The sequence below is a fragment of the Scardinius erythrophthalmus genome, assembly GCF_964197995.2.
Source record: "Scardinius erythrophthalmus genome assembly, chromosome: 15".
In the NCBI taxonomy this organism is placed as follows: domain Eukaryota; kingdom Metazoa; phylum Chordata; class Actinopteri; order Cypriniformes; family Leuciscidae; genus Scardinius; species Scardinius erythrophthalmus.
Genome location: NC_138235.1, coordinates 26,432,891 through 26,456,430, shown reverse-complemented (window position 1 = coordinate 26,456,430; position 23,540 = coordinate 26,432,891). Strand labels below are relative to the sequence as shown.

Genomic DNA, 23,540 nt, shown 5'->3' with positions numbered 1-23,540 from the left:
TATATGCCTTAGGTAAGGGGGTGTGGCCTTACCGGGCATTGGCTGCGCACTTCTGTCTGTTAACCAGACTTGGTGCAATTGGATGCTTCTACAGAGGTCAGGTACCGGATGCCCTTCCCATAGGTGGATCTCTCCACTCGATGTTTCAGAGAACCGGGGTTACGACAGTAACCTATTGTTTTTATGTTTAAATCAGAGCTATTCAGCAGGCTAGTTTATTATATGTAAAAATACATCTAAAATGAATAAAAATAAAGAGAATTTGGTTTCGATTCTCATGTGAAAATTTGGATGTCAAACGTTTTAGGTCCATTCAGCTAACAGCTGTTTCTAAGATGGCCTCCTTCTTCTTTTGATGATTCATGACTGCATCCAGGTAGTGTACAAAATGGATTTAGCAATTAAAATAAGGGTCCAATTGGACCCGTACGGCTTCCAATTGTAACTGTTATAGAGATTTATAGATGATTTTTAAATCTATGACAATCACTTTTAAAACACCAGTATTTAACATCCTGTCAGACTGTTCTGTCTGGCACAATGTGTGGAGGGAGGCAGAATGGAGAGACAACATAGCCAAATGGCACACATGCTTGGAAACTCTGCCCCTGAATAAATACTGTCCTGCCAATAAAAAGTGCAAAAAGGGCAAGCCAGTGGAACTTTCCACGGTGCCTAAATTTATAAATCATACCAAATTATATTGTTTTAATTATTGTTATTTTAGCTAATTAATAAGTGCACATTGAACAGTATTGGTTAGCCTAATGTATCTGTATACCTTCAGGTTTGGGTCTCATTCAGGTGAAAACAGTGGTCTTCAACAAATGCGTACCACCAACTCTACATTGTTTGATAAAAATTAAGCAGATAGAATGATATGATTCTTTGCTGGTGACCATTTTTAAGAGTCTCGAGGTTTTTCGTGACTTTATTATAGTGCCACCTATTGGACAGTGAACAAAAAAACCCTGCAAAACTCCTCTTCTTGAAAGATACATAGGCCTACATTGAAAAGGTGAAACAACTAGGTGATAAAGATTTTATAATTATGTAATAGGCCTATATTTTGTCATGCTTTAAAATAGCTTTATTAGTTTAAACTATTGAACTCACATTTAAACAACGTCTGTTCTGGTGTTATCTCATACGATGGGGAAAGAAATTAATTCTTTGAGTAGCGTGAGTTCGTGATTTTTTTTTTTTTTTTTTTTTTTTTTTTTTTTGTAAATACGGCCTAGTGGGCCTACTGAGGACCGTCCAACTCACCCGATTCCAGATTGCGAAATTACAGCAAAGACTTTCAACGACCGTTTCACTAATGCATATTAATCAAATAGCGCCGACGTTTTCGGTAACCTTCCAATGGCGGACGTCTGACTCTTGAATATTAATTACGTTATGGCGACGTTGCTTGGTAGTTATCCAATGGCGAACGCTTGCTCATGGATATTAATTAGCAACCCGTAACCATAGTAGGATTTTTGGAAGTGTGGTTTCTGTTTCCGCATTCAAACACACACAGCACATAGAACAACATGGCTGCAGTAGGCAGCTTAGTGAACAGCTTGGCTTGTTTCTGGAGACAGCCATGTACCCGTGGTTATTTACCGCACTTGTTCTTTTGTATTTCGTTTACAGGATCAGTTTTGAAAAAGATCGACCTCGTGCCTGAGAGCTACTTCAGTAGCAGTAGGAATGTTTTAAATCTGTGAGTACATGTCTATGGTAGCTCCCTTACCCAGCTAGAACTCATTGAAACACTGCAAAACTAAATAATGTTACTATAGATGTGTTCGTTTTTAGAAAATAATATTAATATGCCATATAAAGCAATATATGCAATAATAAAAGCAACGCATGTCATTGACAACTTAATATGACATTGATGTTTGGCTCAAAGTCATTTAATCTTTTTTGCTTCACTTTTTTACTTTCAGATATTTTGTGAAAGTTTCTTGGGGTTGGACCATTGTTTTGCTTCTGCCATTCATCCTTTACTCCAACTCTTACAACAAAAGCCACCGATTTGTGTTGAGGCGGCTTACATCACTACTGGTAGCAACTCTCATTTGGTACACATGCACTGAGTTTTTTTTCTACATTGAAGACGTTACAGGTTCATGCTATGAGTCAGACAACATGCGAGTCATCCATGGTGACATTACCACAAAGGCGGCATGCAGGAAGGCTGGATTCATCTGGGATGGATTTGACATATCTGGACACTCCTTCATCTTGACTTACTCTTCTCTTGTGATTGTGGAGGAAATGGTGCCCATGTTACACATAACTGATGTTAGCAGAAACGCTCCTCTTGATTGTCTTTATATAGCACTTAATGCGATTGTAGTCATCTGGATATGGATGTTCGGATGCACTTCTGTGTATTTCCATGATATTATCGACAAGATTCTAGGGACCTCGTGTGGGATATTAGGATGGTACTTGACCTATGTTGTTTGGTACCCATTTGTCATTTCTCCAGGTCTCCCTCCACAACAGAAACAACATGCTTAGTGTGAGAAATAAATGGTACAAGTGCACTACAACAAGCTTCAAATATCTGCTCTGTTAATGTTATGTGAGATCTATGATGGGTTAGCCGTCCATGTGGAGCAGAAGGCAGCTGGTGTTCCTAAAATGACAATCTGTAATCTGAGAACTCACATCTGAACCTTATTGTTGCCTTCAAAAGTTTTGTTGCTTTATACAGAGCTGGAATAGAACACCTGACAGTAAATTTAGCTTATACATTAGTCTGCTGCTAACGTTACCTCCTGTAATCAACCTGCAATCTTCAGCTGTGCTGCCTTTTTTAACAGTAAATATTTAGACTTTGTCCGTTGAAACTAATCTTTTTAATATTATATAGTTTTTGGAAGTCAGAGAATTGCAGCAGAATGCATTTGTTACTTGCATTATGTTTTCATAGGACCATTTTATGTGTTTCCTGAAGGCCAAACTGTTCATTCATGTGCCACTGTTAGATTCGTTATTCGCAGTTGTCATCATTCCTCATAGCACTGATGAATGTCAAAAGTCTGATCAGTTTATTAAAGGATGACTGTTCTTGAAACCTAAAACGATTTAAAATGTACTGTGTGAAATATTATAACACTATCTGGCGACTGGGTTGTTATACTTTTAAAGTAATGGTTCCTTTAAGTCATTTTGGAATGATTGTATTTACGCAAATGACCGTAACCACAATGTCGTAAATACGAGTGGGAAGCTCGGGATTTGCCACGAGTTTTACCAGTTGGGGGCGTGCCAGTGAGAAACGTGTTGGAACACCACAATACTGTTTTAGTGACATTGTCAGGCTTTTTATTTATTTACAACAAAATAAGCTAGCTGTCTGCACAATAATCGCATTGCAATATAACAATAATATAGGCCTAATATTATAGTTGCAGTGGCTTCAAAATCAATTAAAAATATATAAAAGCAAAACACACCTGATGCACGTTCTTTGTTTTTTTTTTTTTTTTTAGAAGAAGAGTTTAAAAACCTTGCTGTATTTTTTGTAGGCCTAGTTAATTAAAAGCTACACTGCCATCTTTCTCCGACTTGATTTGAACGCACCACGTTCTAAACACGACTTCCCAACTCGTAAATAGGCCTACGAACTTTCCAAGAAGACTAGAATGCACTAATATTTATCTGGGTATAATGATCTTTTGCAGGTTTGAGGAACAATGAAAATTAGATGTAAATTAATTCTAACATACAAATGATGGAACATGCTGGTTATGGCGGGCACATCCATTAGTCATTGCATGAGTGTTAATTAAAATATTTTGGTGATTATCATTGTAATAATGTTTGTTGTAATAGGTTACATCAGTATTTCAAAGAAAGCAAGCGCAGACATTTCATTGAACTGTCCCCGTTTCAACTGATGTGATGACATGGAGATATTGTTAGTGTAACAACACATCACTGAGGTGTATTTTTATTTAATTCACTATGGTGTTTGAATGAATAAATATTGATTTTGTCGTGCATTTTATTTCTTATTTTTGTCTCAAGGTAAGACTCAGTAAACTCAATGAAATATATTTTGCATCATCCTACATTCCTCTTACACTTCTCTCTGTTTTGGGTGGTGTGGGAAAATTCTGGATTTCTCTGGACAAATGCTGCGGGATCTGATGCACACACAGTTTAATGCACGTCATGGGGGAAATGATGCCCCCTTTTCTGCCAGCTTGATTGGTACAGTCCAAGTCTCAGTCAATGGTGTTTTAAAACCTGGATAGTGCTAGAATGTGCCTTTTAGAGTGAGGGAGGGGGGGTTGTGCTCATAGAAATGCGGTTTATTCAGTACAGCATCGTCACTATCTGCGTGCAGCATCCCAGACAGGTGCAGAGAACACAGGCTAAAGCTCTAAAGAGACACGAAGACTTTTTCAAGTAAGCCAAATTAGATTCAAAGCTGTGACCATGACCCAGGGAAAGGTAAGCATTTTATTCCTTACCATTTTTAAATATTTTATCATTATATTTGTGTGTAATTGCTGACCATTAACCAAAAGTAAGAAATTCTATTTTTTTAATTTTAATTTTTTTGGTCTGCGAATTCGACTGAAATTGGTTTCATGTGCTAGTTTTTCTGCCCTGTTCTGGTTTTGTCTCAGTTTAAATGATGGTTCCAGTGACGCTGAAAGAAGCTTTGTCATGTTTTGGATTTGTGCCCTATACTTTTAAACTGATTTATGCCCATCAATTCTATAGTGCTACATTTTTATATTTTTGCTTCAGGAACGCTTTTTCATTTCTTAAAACCTGCTGTTTTATCATCTATCACAGTGTTTTACAACTGCGCATGAGCAAGATACAAAGGTAGAATTAGAAAAATAATGTTTGCAAGACATTTTATTTTCATGTGTTCTTTTCCTGATTGAACAGATATATCTGATTATGATTGAATTTCTATAGTTTCAACTATCTTTTTATTTTCTGTGAACAAGGTTTTTCCTCAGTTGCCATTAAGGAGGACAGCGTCTTTTTAAGGTGGCTTGTGATGTCACTTACCAGTAGTAAACTCTCCTATTACAGTGAATCAGTCATTGATAAGTAATGGCTGAATAAATTTCTTAGTCTCTCCATTCTCAGTTAGCGCATACTATTGGATGGCATTATGTACTATTATTTACCAGTGTATGCAGTGTAGACATATGATTAAAATATTGTTCTGACAGATGAATAATGTACTACATGGATGAATACCAAGTTCTGTAACAGTACCTACTTATCTATCTAGAATTTTTTATGGAAAACCAATATATTGCCGTTGAGTGCATATACAGAATAACAAATAAAGTTTAATATGTTTACAGCTTTCAGTAACAAACAAGTCAGACAATGGCGCTGATGCTCAGCCGGTGGCCTCAGCTCCTCCAAGTTACCATGAGGCAACTACTGGTAATATTACTTTTCTTCCTTTATTAAATTTCTTGTTTAAACTGATCTGCACTGATAATTAGATTAAATCAGTCAATGCAATTGCATTTTGGTAACTGTGCACTACTATACTTTGGGGACACCAATGGCATGGGTACCACTTCAACACCCATGACAGTCACTGTGGATGTTTTCAAGAATACCTGTGAGAAACAAGATGTTTAATATATCCTTTTGTTGTTGAAAGGTGGCAGTCCTTGTTATAGTGGAGCTTCTCCCGAAGATGGTGAGATGCTCACAGAATTCAGCTGGGATGACCGAAGGATCAGGAGGATATTTATCCGCAAGGTATCATTGTCTTCTGTATAGTGATTCTGATCTGCTGTGGACGATATGAAGTGAATTAATGTAACGATATTTCCTGTAGGTGTACACCATCCTGATGCTCCAGCTTTCTGTCACATTTTCCTTTGTGGCTCTTTTTGTTTTCTGGTGAGTGTGTGTGCTACAAATTTCATAATGCATTGTTCTTTTTTTAAGCTCGATTCACAAATATGTCTTGTCTATTTTGTAGCAAACCCGTGAAAGATTACATTCAGACCAACCCTGGCTGGTACTGGGCATCATAGTAAGTAAAAATCATTACTTTAAAGTTGATGTTTGAAAATGTAAATCTTAAAATTCTGTTGAAATTTAGACAGCCTTAATTACAGTAATTCAGTGCTAGTGTAAGTTAGTATTTAAATGTGTGCTTTATGTGTTGTGATGTAAAATGGCTTGTCTTTTTTTCTCAATAGTGCAGTGTTTTTTGTCACATATCTGACCCTGTCCTGCTGCCGTGGACCTAGGTGAGTGTATTTGTAGTCTATAGATGGATATCAATAATGCAAAATATAATATTTCATATGTAATCATTCATTTCCATTCAATATTCTCATGTTTTTTTACCCGTATCTTTTTTTTTTCATTTACAGGAGGCAGTTCCCATGGAATCTGATTCTGCTCATGATCTTTGTGAGTATTAAAACAACCGTAATAACAAGATTTTGGTCATCTCAGATACATCGAACTATCACATATCTACTAGTCAGCGCTAGTGCTGGACTAGAAGGACTAGTATTGCCAAAGAACAAGCCTGTTGTCACATTTAAAATATAGTAATATATAAATATATAATATACTTTATATATAAAATATATAGAGTCTTTCTCTATTTAAACATGTAATCTCTTCTCTCCTACTCTAGACTCTGTCTCTTTCTTACATGACAGGAATGCTGTCCAGGTACAGTCTCAAGTTGTATGTATATAAATGTAGGCCTGCATTCATGGTTGCATATTCATATTTTCCCTTTGTCCTACTTGTACAATATGTTGTTACTGCATGTATGTCATAAGATTAATGACGGTGGATTTTTTTTGCATCCGTCATATCTTTTATAGGTTTTTTTTTTTATTGAAGAATAATAACTTTCTATTGATTTCTTCCCCTCTGGTTCTATCTCTTTAGCTACTACAATACTAAATCTGTCATCATCTGCCTGGGTATTACTGTCTTGGTCTGCCTTGCTATTACCATCTTTAGCTTCCAAACCAAGGTTAGTATTTTTGAAGCAACAAATATTTCCATTTTTCTTGGCCGCAATAATTTTCAACTGTAATCTGGAATATATTTATTTAGATCATACAAATGTTTGTCATTTTACAGATTGATATTACTTCATACCAAGGTGTGCTGGTAGTCTTCTGTACAGTAGTGTTTATTTGTGGAATTGTCCTGGCATTCATCCTGCCCTTTGGATATGTAAGTACCGATGATTGATTGATTGGTAGACTTTAATATTCACAGAAACGAGAATGTACTTTGACAAAGGCTTCTCTCTCCTTCAGGTTCCATGGTTGCAGACTGTGTATGCTGTCTTGGGAGCAATACTGTTTTGCATGGTACATAATTATAAAATTATTTCAACTCAGATCAAAATTAAATGTTAATGCACTTATTTATTTGGTGAGTAGACATGTAAAAAGCATGATAATGTACAGTCAGCATATCATTATTGCAAAATAAACCAGACCGCATGCAGCATTACCTCTAATATTTGTTGCTAATTATGGTCATCTAATCATTTTCATCCTTTTGTCTTTTAGTTCCTGGCATTTGACACACAGATGTTGATGGGAAGCAAGCGATACACCATAAGTCCCGAGGAATACATCTTTGCCACCCTCAGCATATACCTGGACGTTGTTTACATCTTCTCTTTCTTTCTCCAGTTGTTTGGTACTCCTGAACGGCAGTGAAAGTGCTGTTTAACCTGAAGCTCTTATGGCTCTGAGTGTCTTTTGTCCCTCTGGTCTGAGTGATCCTGTCCTCTCAACCACGATGTGGATCTTCAGTGCACGCTGTTGTGTTTCCGGTAACACTTTACAATAAGGTTCATTAGTTAAATTTTTTTAACTACCTTAGTTAACATGAACTAAGAATGAACAATACTTCTACAGCATTTATTAATCTAAGGTAATATTCATTTCAACATTTACTAATACATTATTAAAATCAAAGGTTGTATTTGTTAACATTAGTTAATGCACTGTGAACTAACATGAACAAACAATGAACAGCTGTATTTTTATTAACTAACATTAACAAAGATTAATAAATACTGTAACAAATGTATTTCTCATTGTTAGTTCATGTTAGTTAATACATTAACTAATGTTAACTAATGAACCTTTTTGTAGTGTTGCCGTTTGTCCTCTCCTCAGCTTTTACAATGTGGCATGTGTTTATCCTGTAGCAGAAAGGATATACATAACAGATGTACACTGGTAAAACTTTAGCAACATCCATTTAGTTTTACACATGGTGCCATAGAAAACAAAATACAACATATTAAATGCATTAGTGTCAACATTTGTGAAGCCTATATGACGTCATTAGCAGTGAAAGTGCATGAAATACTCAGATATGAGCACAAGCAGCATCACATTGAGGTTATACTGTGTATTTATCCATCTATTCCCTCTGTGTCTGACTCAAGAAATTCATAATGTGATATCACAGCATGAGGACATTTCAACAAATCATTCTGAGAAACTATATGGAGGTGAATATTTAACAAGGGTTTTGAATGGCTGGCTGGATTTGAGGAGTGTGAATCAAATGAATATTTCTGATTTTGTAAAAAATAAATAATCAGTGTTTCTATTTAAATTCACTATCATATTTGCATATGTCAGGAATTTTCCATTGGAAAATTTCTACTGCCATTTTAAAGTCAATGACTTAACTCAGATATGCTTTGTTGAGCATTATTTATTTTATTTAGACCTATATGTATTATTAATTATTAATGCATGTATTATTAATTCATCATTACACAGAATTTTAATGTATTATCATAGTAAAGATCTATTTTTGAAGAAAATGTGTTATTTTGAATGATTTTGGATGTGTACATAGCTTCACAGTGTTCACAAAGAGTGCAAAACCACTGTTGCTGGGTTCAACAGAATGCAGTTCTACATATAATTTTTCGTGTTTGTGGTCTTTATAGTAGAGACAGTGATTTATAGATTTTTATCAAATATATTGAATATGAAGCCAATAAATGACAATGTATGTTTCAGTTGCAAATTGCAAAAAGAAAAGGTTTATCAGAGTTAATCAATGTAAAAGTTCCTGAAAAATAAAATTTCAAATTCCTCTTTTTTGTGTGTTGTTATTAGTAATATTATAGATAAACACAGTGCTCTAAAATGAACAAACTTACATATCTCATATTGTGAGGGGTCTTGAAATCTCATTCACATAAAATTTTAATTTTAATATAAAAAGACTCAGCTCAGTGAATGATTCAATGACCCACTCATAAAACACAAACAAACGACTCATTTATCGCCACCTACTGGCATAACGATGAAAACTGAAGAAAGAGTCACTGAATGAATAACTAAATAACTCAAAAGATTCGAATCACTGAGAAAAATTAACACTATAAAGGGTATTTGAAGTAAAAGCGTGTGAGACACTTTGCATTTGATCCAACCATTCCTCTTTCAAAACACTGCGCACTGATGACGCTCTTCCGCTCCGCTCATCCAATGGGAAAGCGCGGTTTTAACATGTGAGCTTCGGCCATGTTCTTCTTTTAAATAAGGAAGAAGCGGGAGGCGTTAATGTAACTTTGTGTACTCAATATCTCATTCACAGTATCTCTTACGGTTTCTGAGAAATTCGAGTCAGTTAATATAAAATACCCACAGCAGATACTAACACGCGGGCAACACGTTGGAGCTCGCTCAACCACAGATATAATTATTGCTGGGCTGGAGTCTCACGCGTTAGCAGTTGGTTAGCTGGTTGGGCTAACGGTCAGCGGTGTGGGTTTATTTGGACTGGTTCAGTCGTGCTCAAGTGAAGGATTCAGCTACTTTTAATCTAACAAAGCTGGTTAGCAGTGGCATGCGGATGAAGGGCAGAGGGAGCCCGCGTTTGGGACTGCGCTGACAGCTCCGAGGACTTATTTCGCTAAAATAAAGGCTTTCAGGCTTTCATCATGTTTAATAAGTTCTACGAATGGATCGGAACCGGAATCGCCAGTCTGCGAAACGGAGCTCCAGCTGGTGCTGTTCATGCCGGTTCCGTGAGAGTGGATCAGGACGGGACATTACGGAGAAAAAGACCCATAGACAGGTATTAAATGGTGTTCAAACAATTGTAAGATATTTGCTTACGTGTGCAAGAAGAATTGTGCTTTTAATTATCTTTTGGTCTTACACTAAAAGTATAGGTTTTAAATGTTTGTTTTTTAGTCGTATGTTAGGTTGTTTTGGTTCGGTCATTAAAGCGCCAACTGTTCTGAAAGAATGACGTCAGAAACGCGTGCGCTTCTCGAGCACCTGAAAAACTATTTATTTTCTGTTTTCCTTCCTCTTTTGTAATGTACAGATTTTCGCTACTTCAATAAAATTCGCAACTTAATGAAGTTAATATTACGAGTAGAATTGTGTAAACTATTTTTTTGTTAATTATTAACGTTTATAACATATTTTTGGGTACTAAATATTTATAATTACATGTATTTTTAATATGTATTACATATTTATTATAATAAAACACATTCTGTTACTTATGTCTCAATTGTTTCTATATAGTTTGGATGATGGAGATGCAGTTGATCAGGAGGAGGAGAGGGTGGTGAAGAAATTCAGAATGGGTAACTAAAGTAACACTATTCTGAGTACATGATAAAAACTGAGTTATGTCAATTCCAAGAACTTTTTTTTTGTTGTTGCTTGTTTTTAGGAGACTTTATGGATACGGTGAAAAATGCAGCCGAAGGAGTGAAGACCCATGGTTCGAGTGTTGCGATTTGGGTGAAGAACAGTGTCAGACCTAACCCTAGGAACATGCTGCCGGCATCACCGAGTCCACCTCAAACAGGAATACCATCAGAACCCGCAGCCAATTCTGCTGCATCAGCATCTTTGTGGGTGGAAAACAAGGTACTCGTTTTCTCAAGATCTGTTTTGTTTGCATTTGTGATATCCTTGAGAACTGGTATAACAGAAGAGCAACAGCGGTTGTGCTGTCTAATACATTTTATCTATACTATATATTTTAATGGTTTTATTTCTGTTTTTCCTTAAAGTTTGGGGATCGGTCATGTGATATACTTGAGGCTCCATCATCCAACACATTTGTGGCTCCATCTAGTTCAGTTGAGTGGAAGACTGTCACAAAATCTGGTAAGAATAAAATATTTTCTCTTTGTTTCTGCATTTAGGTAGTTATTTTTCTTTCTGCATATTACATATACTGATATATACTATCTTTTTTGTTTTGACAGACTCCTTAAGGACGGAACAGTCAGTAACCATATCAAAAATAAGCAGAAGACAAGTTTGTATGGACCATCCATCCCACGAGACGCACAAAGCTAACGGTCACTCGGTTAATTTACCTGCTGCCTCCTCGCCAAAACCATCCCCCTCTCCACGCTTGGGCAGGTCCCTGTACCATCGACCACACAGGTCACCTTAAATAAAAAAAAACTATATAAAATGTTTGAATTAAAAATAGTCACCCGAAATATATATTACATTTTTGTTAGAAATAATCATAATTAAATAATACTGTTTGTTGTTTAATGTTTTATTGTGATAAATATTATTGTTCTGGTTTGAAAGTGTAATAAATGCAAGGTTATGAAGCTGAAAGAAAGTTTGTTTTTGTCGTAGCTTGCTGTCATCTGCGGAGACCAGTTCAGGAAAAGCCACTTATACCAGCCTGTATGAGAAGACCTTTCCCATTCGAGTGGTTCAGAGTCCTTCACATGGCAGCTCAAACCGTCTCCTCCGGAGCAGAGTTCGCTGTACAGCACAGGAGGTTAGAATATCATTGTACTGGTTTGTTTAATAAACATTTCATTAATTTCAAAATATTTCATAAGCATAAAATATTGCTAGAATAACTTCATTAGCCTTAGGGCTGCACGGTTGATCAGAATAAAACAGAAATTGTGATATGATTTTTTTTATTTGCTTTTTTTCCTTCCAAATTGGCAGCATTAATTAGACTTTGCTTTCACTGTTTTTATCTGTGTTTTTTAAGTCTGTGCGTGAGGAGGAAAAGGAAGTTTACAGGCAGCTCTTAGCCGTGGTGTCCAGTGGCCAGTCGACCTTCCTTCACGATGGAAGTTCTCACTCCAGCATTCGCTCGCATCGAGATTTGTAAGTATCTGTGTCAAATTACTGTACAAAGTTTTTTCTTTATGTCAGTGTCTAAACCTGATCTGCTTAAAGCAGGGTTAGTTCACCCTAAAATACAAATTCTGCCATCAGTTACAATACCTTTAGAACACAAATTAAGATTTCATCCTTTTTGTCCATCCATTGAAAGTCCATGCAACCGAATCGATCACTCGTTAAAAAGTTTGTAGAGAGATCGTAAGACATCGTAAAAGAAAACCAAATGAATCAAGCTAATCCTTAAGTCTTTTGACGTGTCGTTATATATGATAAACAGATTTAATTTAGGCTTTTATTCACATATAAACATTGCTCAATGCACAAAGAAAGAGCTCATCAAATTTGGTAAACACAAGTTCAATCGTTTGTGCATGCTTGCTTGATGTGCAAGAACAAACCTCAGTGGTTCTTTTGGAAGATCAAACATGCTTGCTTGACATGTGAGAACAAACCTTATTGGTTGTCACTCATTAAGCAAGCATGTTTGATCTTCTGTTTTACCATATAAAGTGCACGATTCATATAGATAAAGTTTACAATGTCTTTATGAACATTTTGAAGCTTCAAAGTTTAGGTGGGCTTTCAATGGATATTTTCAAAAATAAATGAAACCCTTATGGGTTTGGAATGACATGAGGGTGAGTAATTGATGACAGAACTATTTTTGGACGAACTATTCCTTTAATATTAGCTTCTCTCGCTTATGGTGAAACATTTGGTCTTGTTTCAGCTCCAGCTTCCTGTCGTCCAGTCGAAGTTTTCTTCAATGTGCCTCTCCAGCAGGCTCCGGCGCTGGTGTTTCGTCCTACGGGTTATCCAGTCTGCCTCCCAGCCCCCAGCCTGGGTCCAGTCAGGCTTCCAGTGCCCTGCCCAGTCCTGGTGCAGCCTCCAGCATTCCAGAGCCTCAGTTATGGGCCCATGACCTTGAGCCCAGCACTAAAAGACCAGCTGTTCCCTCAGCTCCATCACCAGCTGCCCTTCAGGATACCTCCTCTCAGGACACACAGTCATCAGGTGAGTCCCATTTCGTTCTTTTTCATATTTGTAATGTAATCCTGGCTTAAAGGTTAGCTTAATGTGTTGTTTCACTTTCTTTAGCTCACGATGGAGATTCAGTCATTTTTGTAAAGGAGCAACAGGGCAAGAAGCCTGAGAGCTCGAGGTAAGAGAACATTTTGAGTTTACCTTTGATCTCTATTTCTTTTTTTCTTTACATAACCCCTTCTTCCTCTTTCTAGTGTGCCGTGCTTCCAGGCTGAACTGTGGATCAAAGAACTGTGAGTACTTGTTATCTTTTATCTAATATGTACAAGTCTCCTTGCTTTAGTTTGTGGAAGTAAATAGATTCTGATATCGGCCATCTTTGTGTTTATTTTCAGGACTAGCCTCTATGACTCTCGAGCTCGGGAGCGACGGAGGTTGATTGAAGAGCAGGAGGCTCTGGCCTCTCAGCTCCTGCGCCAGGTGAGTCTGTTTCCCCTCATTTTACACCTGAATTTTATATGACAAGCCCACTCATGCTTTCATTTGCATAATCAGCGTCTCTCTGGAGAGGGTCGAGCCATCCCAGCGAGTGTTGAGCTGAAAGTTCGAGTCCCTCTAGAGAAGGAGGTTCCTGTTGCAGCAGTTATCAAAGAGCCTCAGCCTGTTAAAGAGGAGCAAGAATTCCCAGAGTTAACAGAGGTAAGTGCTCCTAAAGGGATAGCTGAAAATTGTTATAATTTACTCACCCTCATGTCGTTTCAAACCTGTATAACTTAGGGGGTTTTCACACTGGCCACTCAAATACACGTGTTATTGATAATCTATCAGTGTTATTTTTCTAGTCATATTTCCAGTTTTTGATAGACATTTGCTTGTAATATTTTTATTGTCAACATTAATTTTTGTAACAGTGTTTTAAATAAAATATCATTATCACCTTGACGGAAATGCCCCGCCTCCCCCACGCAAACCTTGCTCTGGAGTACGTGTTTTTTAGATATGTTAGTACTAGAAATGGAAAAATTGACGAATGCCCATCCCTACTTCATTCTATTGAACTATTTCTATTTGTGATTTTACGTCATCTCTAACATGCATGGTGCATGATCTCGGGTCAATATATTGTGACTTTATTAATTTGGTGCTATTATACGCAGCAGTGTGAACGATACTTGTATCTACTGTATGTGCGTCACATAAAGGTGGCTTTCTGCCGCTTGCAAACTGGCTCTTTTGAGGAGAAAGCTGACTGCGAACCATTCATTTGCTACTCTGATTGCACTCACTCACTCTGCACGATTACATTGCCTGCTCACTCGCTCGTATCCCAGGTTCATCATCACCATTGTCGTCTCCTACATGTTTTGTTGATGACGTCGGCGGTGGCTAAATTATATTTTCCTGAACATGTGCTCACTCGAGTCCGAGTTGCTTTCACATTCACGTTAGTTCATAGTTCCAGTGCAACCAAACTCACACTACCTACTACAGGTAGTCTCGGGTTCGGTATCCCGGTGCCCAGGTCCACATGACAGCTTTCACATTAGCAATTTTAATGCAAACCATTTTCTGGTTTGAACTAAACTGCCAGTGTGAAAGGCCCTTATTGTCTGCTGCAGAACACAAAAGTAGATGTTGTGAAGAATGTCTGTAACCAAACTGTTTTGGTTATCATTGACTTCCATTGTAGGGGCAAAAAACATTTGTTGCATTTTTCAGAATCTCTTCTTTTATGTTCTACAGAAGTCCTACAGGTTTGAAATGACATGATGACAGCATTTTCAATGTTTGGGTGAACTTTCCCTTCAAGTTCATCAGTTTCAGTCCGGTCCGAGACTATTAGTGAAAATGTTGCATTTGTCTTTCTGCAAAACAATGTTTGGTTTTTGGCATTTGTCTTTCTCCAAAATGTTATTCAGCTTGTTTTAAAATGTTCCAAAGATAAACTTGTTTTGTTATTAGAGCACGGTCTTGATCTTGTGCACAATGTTCACATTGTCAGCATTACACATTTGCATGCAATTTGGTTACCGTAGTGCTGTTGAAATATTACAAAGAATTTAAATATGACTTAATTTAATCTCTCTTTAAAAAAAAACTTTAAAAAAACTGGCTATCCATAGTTATAGGAACTTTATAATCTCAATAAAGTTTTTTGAGTGCAAACTTATTTTTCCTTTATTATTGTGTTATTTATAATTATGCAATAATAATAGGAATATTAAATTTTTCATAATTCTAAAACTTTGACTGAATGAATGGGAGAAAAAACGGATTCTCAGTGTGATTAATCTCAGATGTTTGATCATGACAGTTTATCAGTTTTTTAACTGACTAATAATCATAAAGTTTGAGGATGTGATGTCAATTTTTATCTGACTTGAAATGCATTACAGCAGAGATTGCCAAACTTTATTTACAAAAATATTTAGTACGGTACCCACTGAGATTCATATTTAATAGTAAATATTTCAATAATTTAACATCACATTCTCATGTTTACAGTTCTCTGATGTCAGGTAATGGTCAGATGAAATTAAACAAATAAAATGGTTAATCTTTCTATGTGTATTTGTTTTTTTGTTTTTTTTTTAGTATGTGTTCTGTTTTTATTTATTTTTATTTAAAAAATGTAAACTTTCAACTCACAACTCAACTTACTGCTTTTCATCAACTCACAAACCCTAGTTTGGGGAAGTGTGCAGTGCAGGAATGTTCTTGAGTGGTGTTTCCTGTTTGTGATGTTCACAGGACATGGAGAAGGAGGTGAGCAGAGCTCTGAAAGGCGGCAGTCAAGATGAGATTCTCAGCGAAGGCTTCCGCCTCACCATCACCAGGAAGGACCTGCAGACCCTCAACCACCTCAACTGGCTCAATGATGAGGTCAGAGCTTTACTACATAATTCAGGTTTCTGTACAAGCCTGTCAGTAAATTCCAGTAGTATTTTAAAATGAATTCTGAAAAGAGTCCTTTTACGTAATTATCAAAGCCTATGAGTTTTCCAGTGGCTGAAGATGTCTCAAGATTTGAGTGCCTGACTGCTATATTTTCTCCATTTCAGGTTATTAATTTCTACATGAACCTACTCGTGGAGCGCAGTAAACAGCCCAACCTGCCCTCCGCTTACACCTTCAACACCTTTTTTTATCCCAAGCTGCGTAGCTCTGGTTACTCTGCTGTTCGCCGCTGGACTAAGAAAGTGGACATCTTTTCTGTAGACATTATTCTGGTGCCTGTCCACCTGGGGGTGCACTGGTGCTTGTCTGTAAGTAGCTAACCAGCACCAAGGTCACACTGAGGACTTGTGCATGGAAGATGTATTGCATTTGGACTGCTTTCTTTCCTGTCATTGACAAGTTATTCAGAATGGTATTGTAATACATTTCAATGAGTTTAAAGTGGTCCTATCATGCCCTTTTATGAAGTCTTGATTTTGTTTTTGGGGTGTACTAGAATATGCTTTCATGCTTGATTGTTCAACAAACACATTTTTCACATATTTTACATTATTACAGCACCTCTCTCCCCAGTCTGGTCCGAACGTGACATTTATTTCCTGTTTCAATGAAGCCCCTCCTTCTGAAATAGGAAATGTGCTGTGATTTGTTAGCTGTGCTGTGATTTGTTAGCTGGCCCAGTGTGTTGTGATTGGCAGCGCTGAGCGCGTGTTCGGGAAATGTCATGCCCTTTAGCATAACCTCAAGCTCTACTCAGATAAAAATATTAAGGAAGGCGTGAATTGGTTTGAAATTTACGCCTTCCTTAATATTTACATGATTCAGACTAAATGTTGACAAACAAGAGGATCATGCAGGATGGGTTTCATGCACTGACATAGCAAGCACAGATTTCACAGGATGTTTCAGAGTGGTGTGTTTTTTTGTTGTTGTAATTTTCTTATACTTTTTAGATACAAAGTTATACACCGTTTTATCATGATACTTGTCAGAAAACTATGGTAACACAAACAGTAATCGATCTCAAAACCATGGTTAATTTCCTTAAGGTGTGGTGAACAGCCTTACAACAGCGAGAGCTTACAGAAGTTACAAACACATGTTGGCTAGCAGACGAGCAGAGGCAAAGCTTTGCCTTTTGTTTACATCGTAGCAACAACATAAAACTAATAATTGGAACTGTTAATTGAAAATGAGTTATACTTAAGTTATGCTCCAGGAACAACAGATTGTCCCGATAAAGTGGGAACTGCTCCATTTCAGCTTTTGTGCGTAGCCTGCATTGTACTCTCTTAGGTTCTGGAAGCTGTTCTCCGTAAAATGTGCAGCACACAGATAAACATTGGGATTATAATGTTCAGGAGTAGTGTTTAAAATAAAATTTAACCCCTCAGAGTTCGTCAGCCTTAGGAAGGTCAAACAAATGAGTTTTGGAAACGGGATGGAAAAAAACACTCTTTGACACATTCTTCTCTAATGCAGCTCAGCCAGGCTTCGTCTCCTTTGTTGCATATTCTGTGGGTGGAGATTATTTAAATGAGTAACATTTGTGACTTCATAAAATCCAGAAAAAACGCATTGTAGTCTAAACATAAGTCGTTCGTTGTAGTTCTTGGAAAGTGGATTCTCTTAAATAAAATATCTTCCTTTGGAGTGGACTTAGAGCTTTGTAACCTTGATCTTTTTTATGCTCAAACAGCAACATTACACACTAACTAAAGTTGAAAAAGTGAAAAAGCATAGTAGGACCCCTTTAATACATGAACTGACTATTTACTGTGAAGTCTTTTGGGATTGTTTTTAATTGTTCTCATTTCTTCCTTTTTGATAGGTGGTGGATTTTCGTAAGAAGAGCATCACTTACTTTGATTCCATGGGAGGAAACAATGATGAAGCCTGCAGGATTTTATTGTGAGTGCTGCCTGAGGATTAGATGATGAAACGGGACTGCAAGAAGTGCCGTTTCTAAATAAATCCCATGATAACCCATTAACCCCTTAAACCCTAAGCGTCCCGCCGGCGGGACGGCACCCCATGAAAAAAATTCATAATCAAATTACTAAGCAACCACTGAATGATATGATACAAAATAGGTATCATTTTAAAGCTTAGAATCTCAGCTTTTCAATGCACCTATACATTTTATTCAACTCCTAAAAGGTGCTGAGTTATTCCTTTAGAACGGATTATACCGCCGGAGGGCGCCCCCTAGCTATGGAAAAAATTAATTGTCATATTTTTCAAAACTACTGCATTGATCAACACAAAATAGGCATCATTTGAAAGCTTAGAGTCTAAACTTTACAATGAATGTAGCCATTATGATTATCTCCAAAGTAGTGCTGAGTTATTTGCTGATAAAATGATTTTTTTTTAATACATAATTTATGAGGAAGAGGAAATTATTATGTACTGCAATGTGTCAAAAACATCATACTGCTCAGATAGTCATGTGTCATATGTCATTTGAAAGCTCTCAATGAGTAGAATACAACAAGCATAATTGTTTCAGGCTTTTACTAAACTTGAGCAAGGTTTTTGTAAAATAAGCCCCTCAAGAGACCCATGGGTAAACCATATATGGATGCTGAATTTTAGACACATTTCCGCTTGTAACTTCATGAAACATGCTCCGATTGTGGAAAATGACACATCATTATTTACAGCAGATGCTTACAATTAAAATGAGTCCAAACTCAACGTAATCCATCACTCAGAACTAAAGATATTCCTCATGGAGTTCTAATTCACAAAAAATACACAAACGCACGTAGCCAAGCGAGGTAGCTTAGACTTGGCCTTTTTACTCGTATCTTCATGAAACATACATCGATCATGAAAAATGACACATCGTTATTTACAGCAGGAGCTCATGATTAAGACGAGCCCAAACTCATCAGTCAGATCTAAAGATATTCTTCATGGCGTTCTAACACAGAAAATACCAAAGACGCACCTAGCCAAATATATACTCATGAAGCACTCGCGTTTGGTTTTTACTTATAACTTCACGAAGCATGCACATATCGTAGAAAAATGCACATCATTATTTTCAGCAGACTCTCACGATTAAAAAGAGCCCAAACTCAGCATAATCCATCACTCATATCTAAAGTTATGCCTCGTGGAGTTGTAACACAAATGCGCACATAGATCTTTATTATAGATGTAGCACTTATGTCGCGTTCTAACTCATAACTCAATGAAGCATGCATCAATTGTGGAAAATGGCACATCATTATTTACAGCAGAATGTTACGATTAAAAAGAGCCCAAACACACCATAATCCATCACTCAGGTCTAAAGATATTCCTTATAGCGTTCTGACACAAAAAAATACCAGAGGCGCACCTATGAAGTAGCAATAGCAGTGATGCTATGTTGTTTTGATGTGACGTTTCAGCTCATAACTCAATGAAACATGCATAGATTGTGAAAAATCGAACATCTTTATTGACAACAGATTCTCACGATTACAAAGAGCCCACACACAACAGAATCCATTGCTTTGATCACGAGATATTCCTCACAAAGTAATGCATACTTGGATAAAAAACAAGTCTCTCATCCTTCCTGGGTGCAAAGTGTTTTCCAATTTTCCCGGAACCGTCCGTGCTCTTTTTCAAACGTGGAATAACACAAAATATGTATCATTTTAAAGCTTAGAATCTCAGCTTTTTAAAGAATCTAACCACTTCGATCAACTCTGAACGAGTGCTGACTAGTCTCTCTAAACCGGAGTGTACCGCCCGTGTGCGCCACCCATGGCGCCCCCTAGCTGCGAAAATATTCATTATCATATTTTTCAAAAATATTGCCTTGATTCAAACAAAATTGGTGTCATTTGAAACCTTAGAGTCTGAACTTTACAGTGAATGTAGCCAATTTGAAAAACTCCTAAGTATTGCTGAGTTATTTGCTGATAAAGATATAAAAAAAAATCATAATCTATAAAATACTTTTTTGTACTATGTACTGCAATGTGTCAAAAACATCATACATCTCACGAAACATTCAAAAATCGTTGAAAATGGCACTTCATTTTTTACAGCATATTCATACAATTAAAATGAGCCCAAAATTAACTTTATCTATTGCTTTTATGACAAGATATTCTTCATGGTGAAACACTATAAAAAATGCCCATGAGGGGGCGTCAAGGTCTCAACAAAAATGCTATCTTGGTTCCAAAGGCTGTAACGTTTGATTACTTTATCCAATCACCACAAAATTTTATCCAGATGCAGTTCATATGTAGAGGGACTTCCCCAAAAAAGAATTTTCCTCCTACCTTATTTCCTTCCTGAGTTATTCCATGTCAAATAAGAAAGATATGCATTATCATTATAAAAATTATATTTATTTTTTGTCTTTTATCAGCAGTTTCTCGGCAGAAGAATGTCCAAATGTAATTTAATTTATATTTTCAAAAAATGTGAAAAGTGTTCTTTCAAACGATACCTACCTTTTGACTCTCCTTGCTATAGTTTTGAAGTTATGAGTCTTTAGTTTTGTGTATGTCACTCAGAAAACTCTTTTTTTTTTATTGCTTTCCAAATGTTTGAGGACTAAACAAAAAGGCTACCTTTGTTCCAAATGCTGTAACTTTTGAGTACTTTATGCGATCACCACAAAATTTGATTCAGATGCAGCTCATATTTAGGGGTACTTCCCCAAAAAAGAAAATTTGTGCTACCATATTTCCTCCCCGAGTTATTGCATGTCAAACAAGAGAGATATGCAAAATCATAATAAAAATTATGTTTTTTTTTTGTATTTATCAGCAGTTTCTCGGCAGGAGAATATCCAAATGTAATGTAATTTATATTTTCAAAAAATTTGAAAAGAGTTCTATCAAACGATACCTACCTTTTGACTCTCCTTGTTATAGTTTTGAAGTTATGAGTCTTTACTTTTTTGTGTGTCACTCAGACAAAAAAACTCCAAAAATGGCTCAGGGTTTAAGGGGTTAAGAAATAAACAATGAATTATGCATGACTAGACATTGTCAAAAGTGTCTTTTACTGTGCCTCTGTATTTCAGAAAATATCTGAAACAAGAAAGTGAAGACAAGAAAGGGCAGAACTTTGATACCTCAGAATGGACTCTAAAGAGTAAAAGGCGCAATGTGAGTTTTTGAACATTAACATCATTTAGGGCTTGTATTGTTTAATATTGACTCAAAAAACCTCTAGGATCATCTGAAAGATTTATTTCCCTGAATGCTCAGGAGATCCCTCAGCAAATGAATGGAAGTGACTGTGGAATGTTCACATGCAAATACGCTGAATACATCACCAAAGACCGACCAATCACATTCACACAGGTGAGTATAATTTCCATAGAGTTCTAAATATGTTATTGGTCACACTTGTGTATGGACATTTAATTGACATTTCATTCTTTCTTTTTTTTAAACAGAAAAACATGCCCTATTTCAGAAGACGAATGGTATGGGAGATCCTGAAACAGAAACTCTTGTGATTGGACACTATTTGTGTGTGTGTGTGTGTGTGTGTACAGAACATTATTTTGATGTGTCGTATGGATATGAGGGCTCTTGTGCACTTCAGGAACCCCAAGACAAATATGGGAGGCCCTCAATCACTGCTCATTTCTATGCTGTCTAAATGAAACAAGGGAAATCCTCATGCATCTAAAGGACACAGTCTCAGCCTTTAAGAGTCAGGGCAGTGGATGTTTGCCCTTTTATAGTTCCCTATAACTTGACATACTTTTGCTTAGCCAGCTAATGTTGTTTGACTATGGAAGGATGTTATTTTCATATTTTCAATATTTTCTTGTGCTACCATTCATATGCAGTTACTGTCAATATAAGACCTGTCTTTAGATGAATTCAAATGATTTGTTTCTGTTATTTGGCAGAAAGTGTGCTTGATCTCAAATCATCTGAAGTCATAAATGTTATAGTAATATGATTGAGTTTTAAGCTGATATCTTTCACTCTAGTATTAGTAAAACAGCTGGAAATGACAATCACAGACTCACTCAGTGGTTTTGTAATAATGAAAGACAGCAGTTTACTTAAAATTTGTGACATTTGATACCTGTTTTATACAGAAACTTGAGGTATTTAACTGTTAAGTTCATTTCCTTTTAAATAAGCAACTAAGACTCAATTAGAGGAAAGAATTTATTTTTAGATTTAAGTCAGATTTGTGGTTCTTTTTTCTAGGGGTGATGAAATGCTCTTGTGCTGCAATGCTTTTGACTTCAGTATGGTTTGAGATGGAGTTCTGTCATCACAGGCATAAGTTTATTTGTATCAGTATTTGCTCTTTGATTATTTGAGGAGTCTTGACATTTTTGGTCATCTCATAGACAGACTGCGCTCAACCCAGCAGCGTCATCTTTTTTCTGTTCTTACTTGACATTACTCTGTTCTTTTGTGTAAGAGAAAACTATTTTTTGCAACTCTTTCTAAAAAAAAATTCTGCAGGATATTGACAAATATTGTATATACAGTGACTATACGGTAAATTTGAAGACATATTTAATACTCATTTTGTACCTTTTATTATCTGTTTTTGTACGTGGAACAGATCTTAACAGAAATAAATTCCTGAGGTTATGTGTGTATCAGATGACAACTGAAATAATTTCAAATGAATTCTTGATTTTGTGAATCATCTAAGAAACTCCTGTTTTATGTGCTTTAGACACGACATTTTACTTGACTACCAAAAAAGCAAAAAATATTAAAGATGTTAAGACAGGGTTGGGTATCTACAAATGTCCTGTTTACTTTCTGATTCATTCGCTGGTGTATTTCAGTTTTATTATTTTGCGCACGTGAACTAAGTTCTTAGAACTATCCGGTGCGAAAGCCACTGTTGACTACAGGGGGATTTCGATCGGTAGATGAACATCACAGTTACTCTGGAAATTAATAGGCCTAATTTTACCCAACGCTATAAGACCAAAAACTCTTGCTGGGTAAATTTGGCAGACGATTATTATCATTTTAGAAACAAAAAAAATACTAATTAATTTTCTTGCGAGTGCCGTCAAGTTTACTCTCTAGTGCTGTGCACTTGCCGCGAGACTCCGCCCACACGCTGTTCTGATTGGCTGTGATTTTTGATTGACGTTGTGGCGTCTCGTCACAGTCGCGTCGCGTCTAGTGTGGACAGACACACTGCATGTCGCTGGAATTTTATCGTGTCACGTGTAGTTAGGACACGGTGTTATAGTATTATATTTGATTTCATACATCACTGAACTATTGCCATAGTCAGCCAATTTAAATGTACATTTCAGCATCCTTGGATTTATATGTTCACACAGAGCAAAACACAATCACTATTCCAGTCTCAGAATCTTGTACTTCAGAAGGAAACAAACAGGGTGTGATCCACTAATAAGGGAAGAACTCTCTTGGTTTTCTTTATATTGCCATTTTATAACTCAGGGGA

At 36.6% G+C, this 23,540-nt stretch overlaps 3 protein-coding genes across 3 annotated transcripts; all 3 read left to right on the top strand.

Moving 5' to 3' along the window:
• Positions 1-1,536: 1,536 nt before the first annotated feature.
• Positions 1,537-4,003, top strand: fitm2 (fat storage inducing transmembrane protein 2). Its single transcript, XM_081385927.1, has 2 exons — positions 1,537-1,711; positions 1,941-4,003. The coding sequence occupies exons 1-2, from the start codon at positions 1,539-1,541 to the stop codon at positions 2,518-2,520; spliced, it is 753 nt and encodes a 250-aa protein (XP_081242053.1). The 5' UTR covers positions 1,537-1,538; the 3' UTR covers positions 2,521-4,003.
• A 244-nt stretch (positions 4,004-4,247) lies between these two features.
• On the top strand, positions 4,248-9,116 carry LOC308702725 (protein lifeguard 2-like). Its single transcript, XM_081385799.1, has 12 exons — positions 4,248-4,464; positions 5,346-5,430; positions 5,657-5,757; positions 5,837-5,901; positions 5,984-6,037; positions 6,207-6,257; positions 6,384-6,423; positions 6,656-6,693; positions 6,919-7,006; positions 7,117-7,212; positions 7,299-7,352; positions 7,557-9,116. The coding sequence occupies exons 1-12, from the start codon at positions 4,450-4,452 to the stop codon at positions 7,707-7,709; spliced, it is 840 nt and encodes a 279-aa protein (XP_081241925.1). The 5' UTR covers positions 4,248-4,449; the 3' UTR covers positions 7,710-9,116.
• A 382-nt stretch (positions 9,117-9,498) lies between these two features.
• senp1 (SUMO specific peptidase 1) lies at positions 9,499-23,046 on the top strand. The gene is made up of 18 exons (XM_081386663.1): positions 9,499-10,104; positions 10,566-10,627; positions 10,717-10,916; positions 11,063-11,159; positions 11,261-11,444; positions 11,652-11,799; positions 12,025-12,143; positions 12,892-13,175; positions 13,260-13,323; positions 13,400-13,438; positions 13,541-13,625; positions 13,701-13,844; positions 15,897-16,028; positions 16,208-16,411; positions 17,935-18,014; positions 21,148-21,232; positions 21,335-21,430; positions 21,526-23,046. Exons 1-18 carry the CDS (start codon positions 9,968-9,970, stop codon positions 21,586-21,588), a joined length of 2,223 nt encoding a protein of 740 aa, XP_081242789.1. The 5' UTR covers positions 9,499-9,967; the 3' UTR covers positions 21,589-23,046.
• Positions 23,047-23,540: the final 494 nt, after the last annotated feature.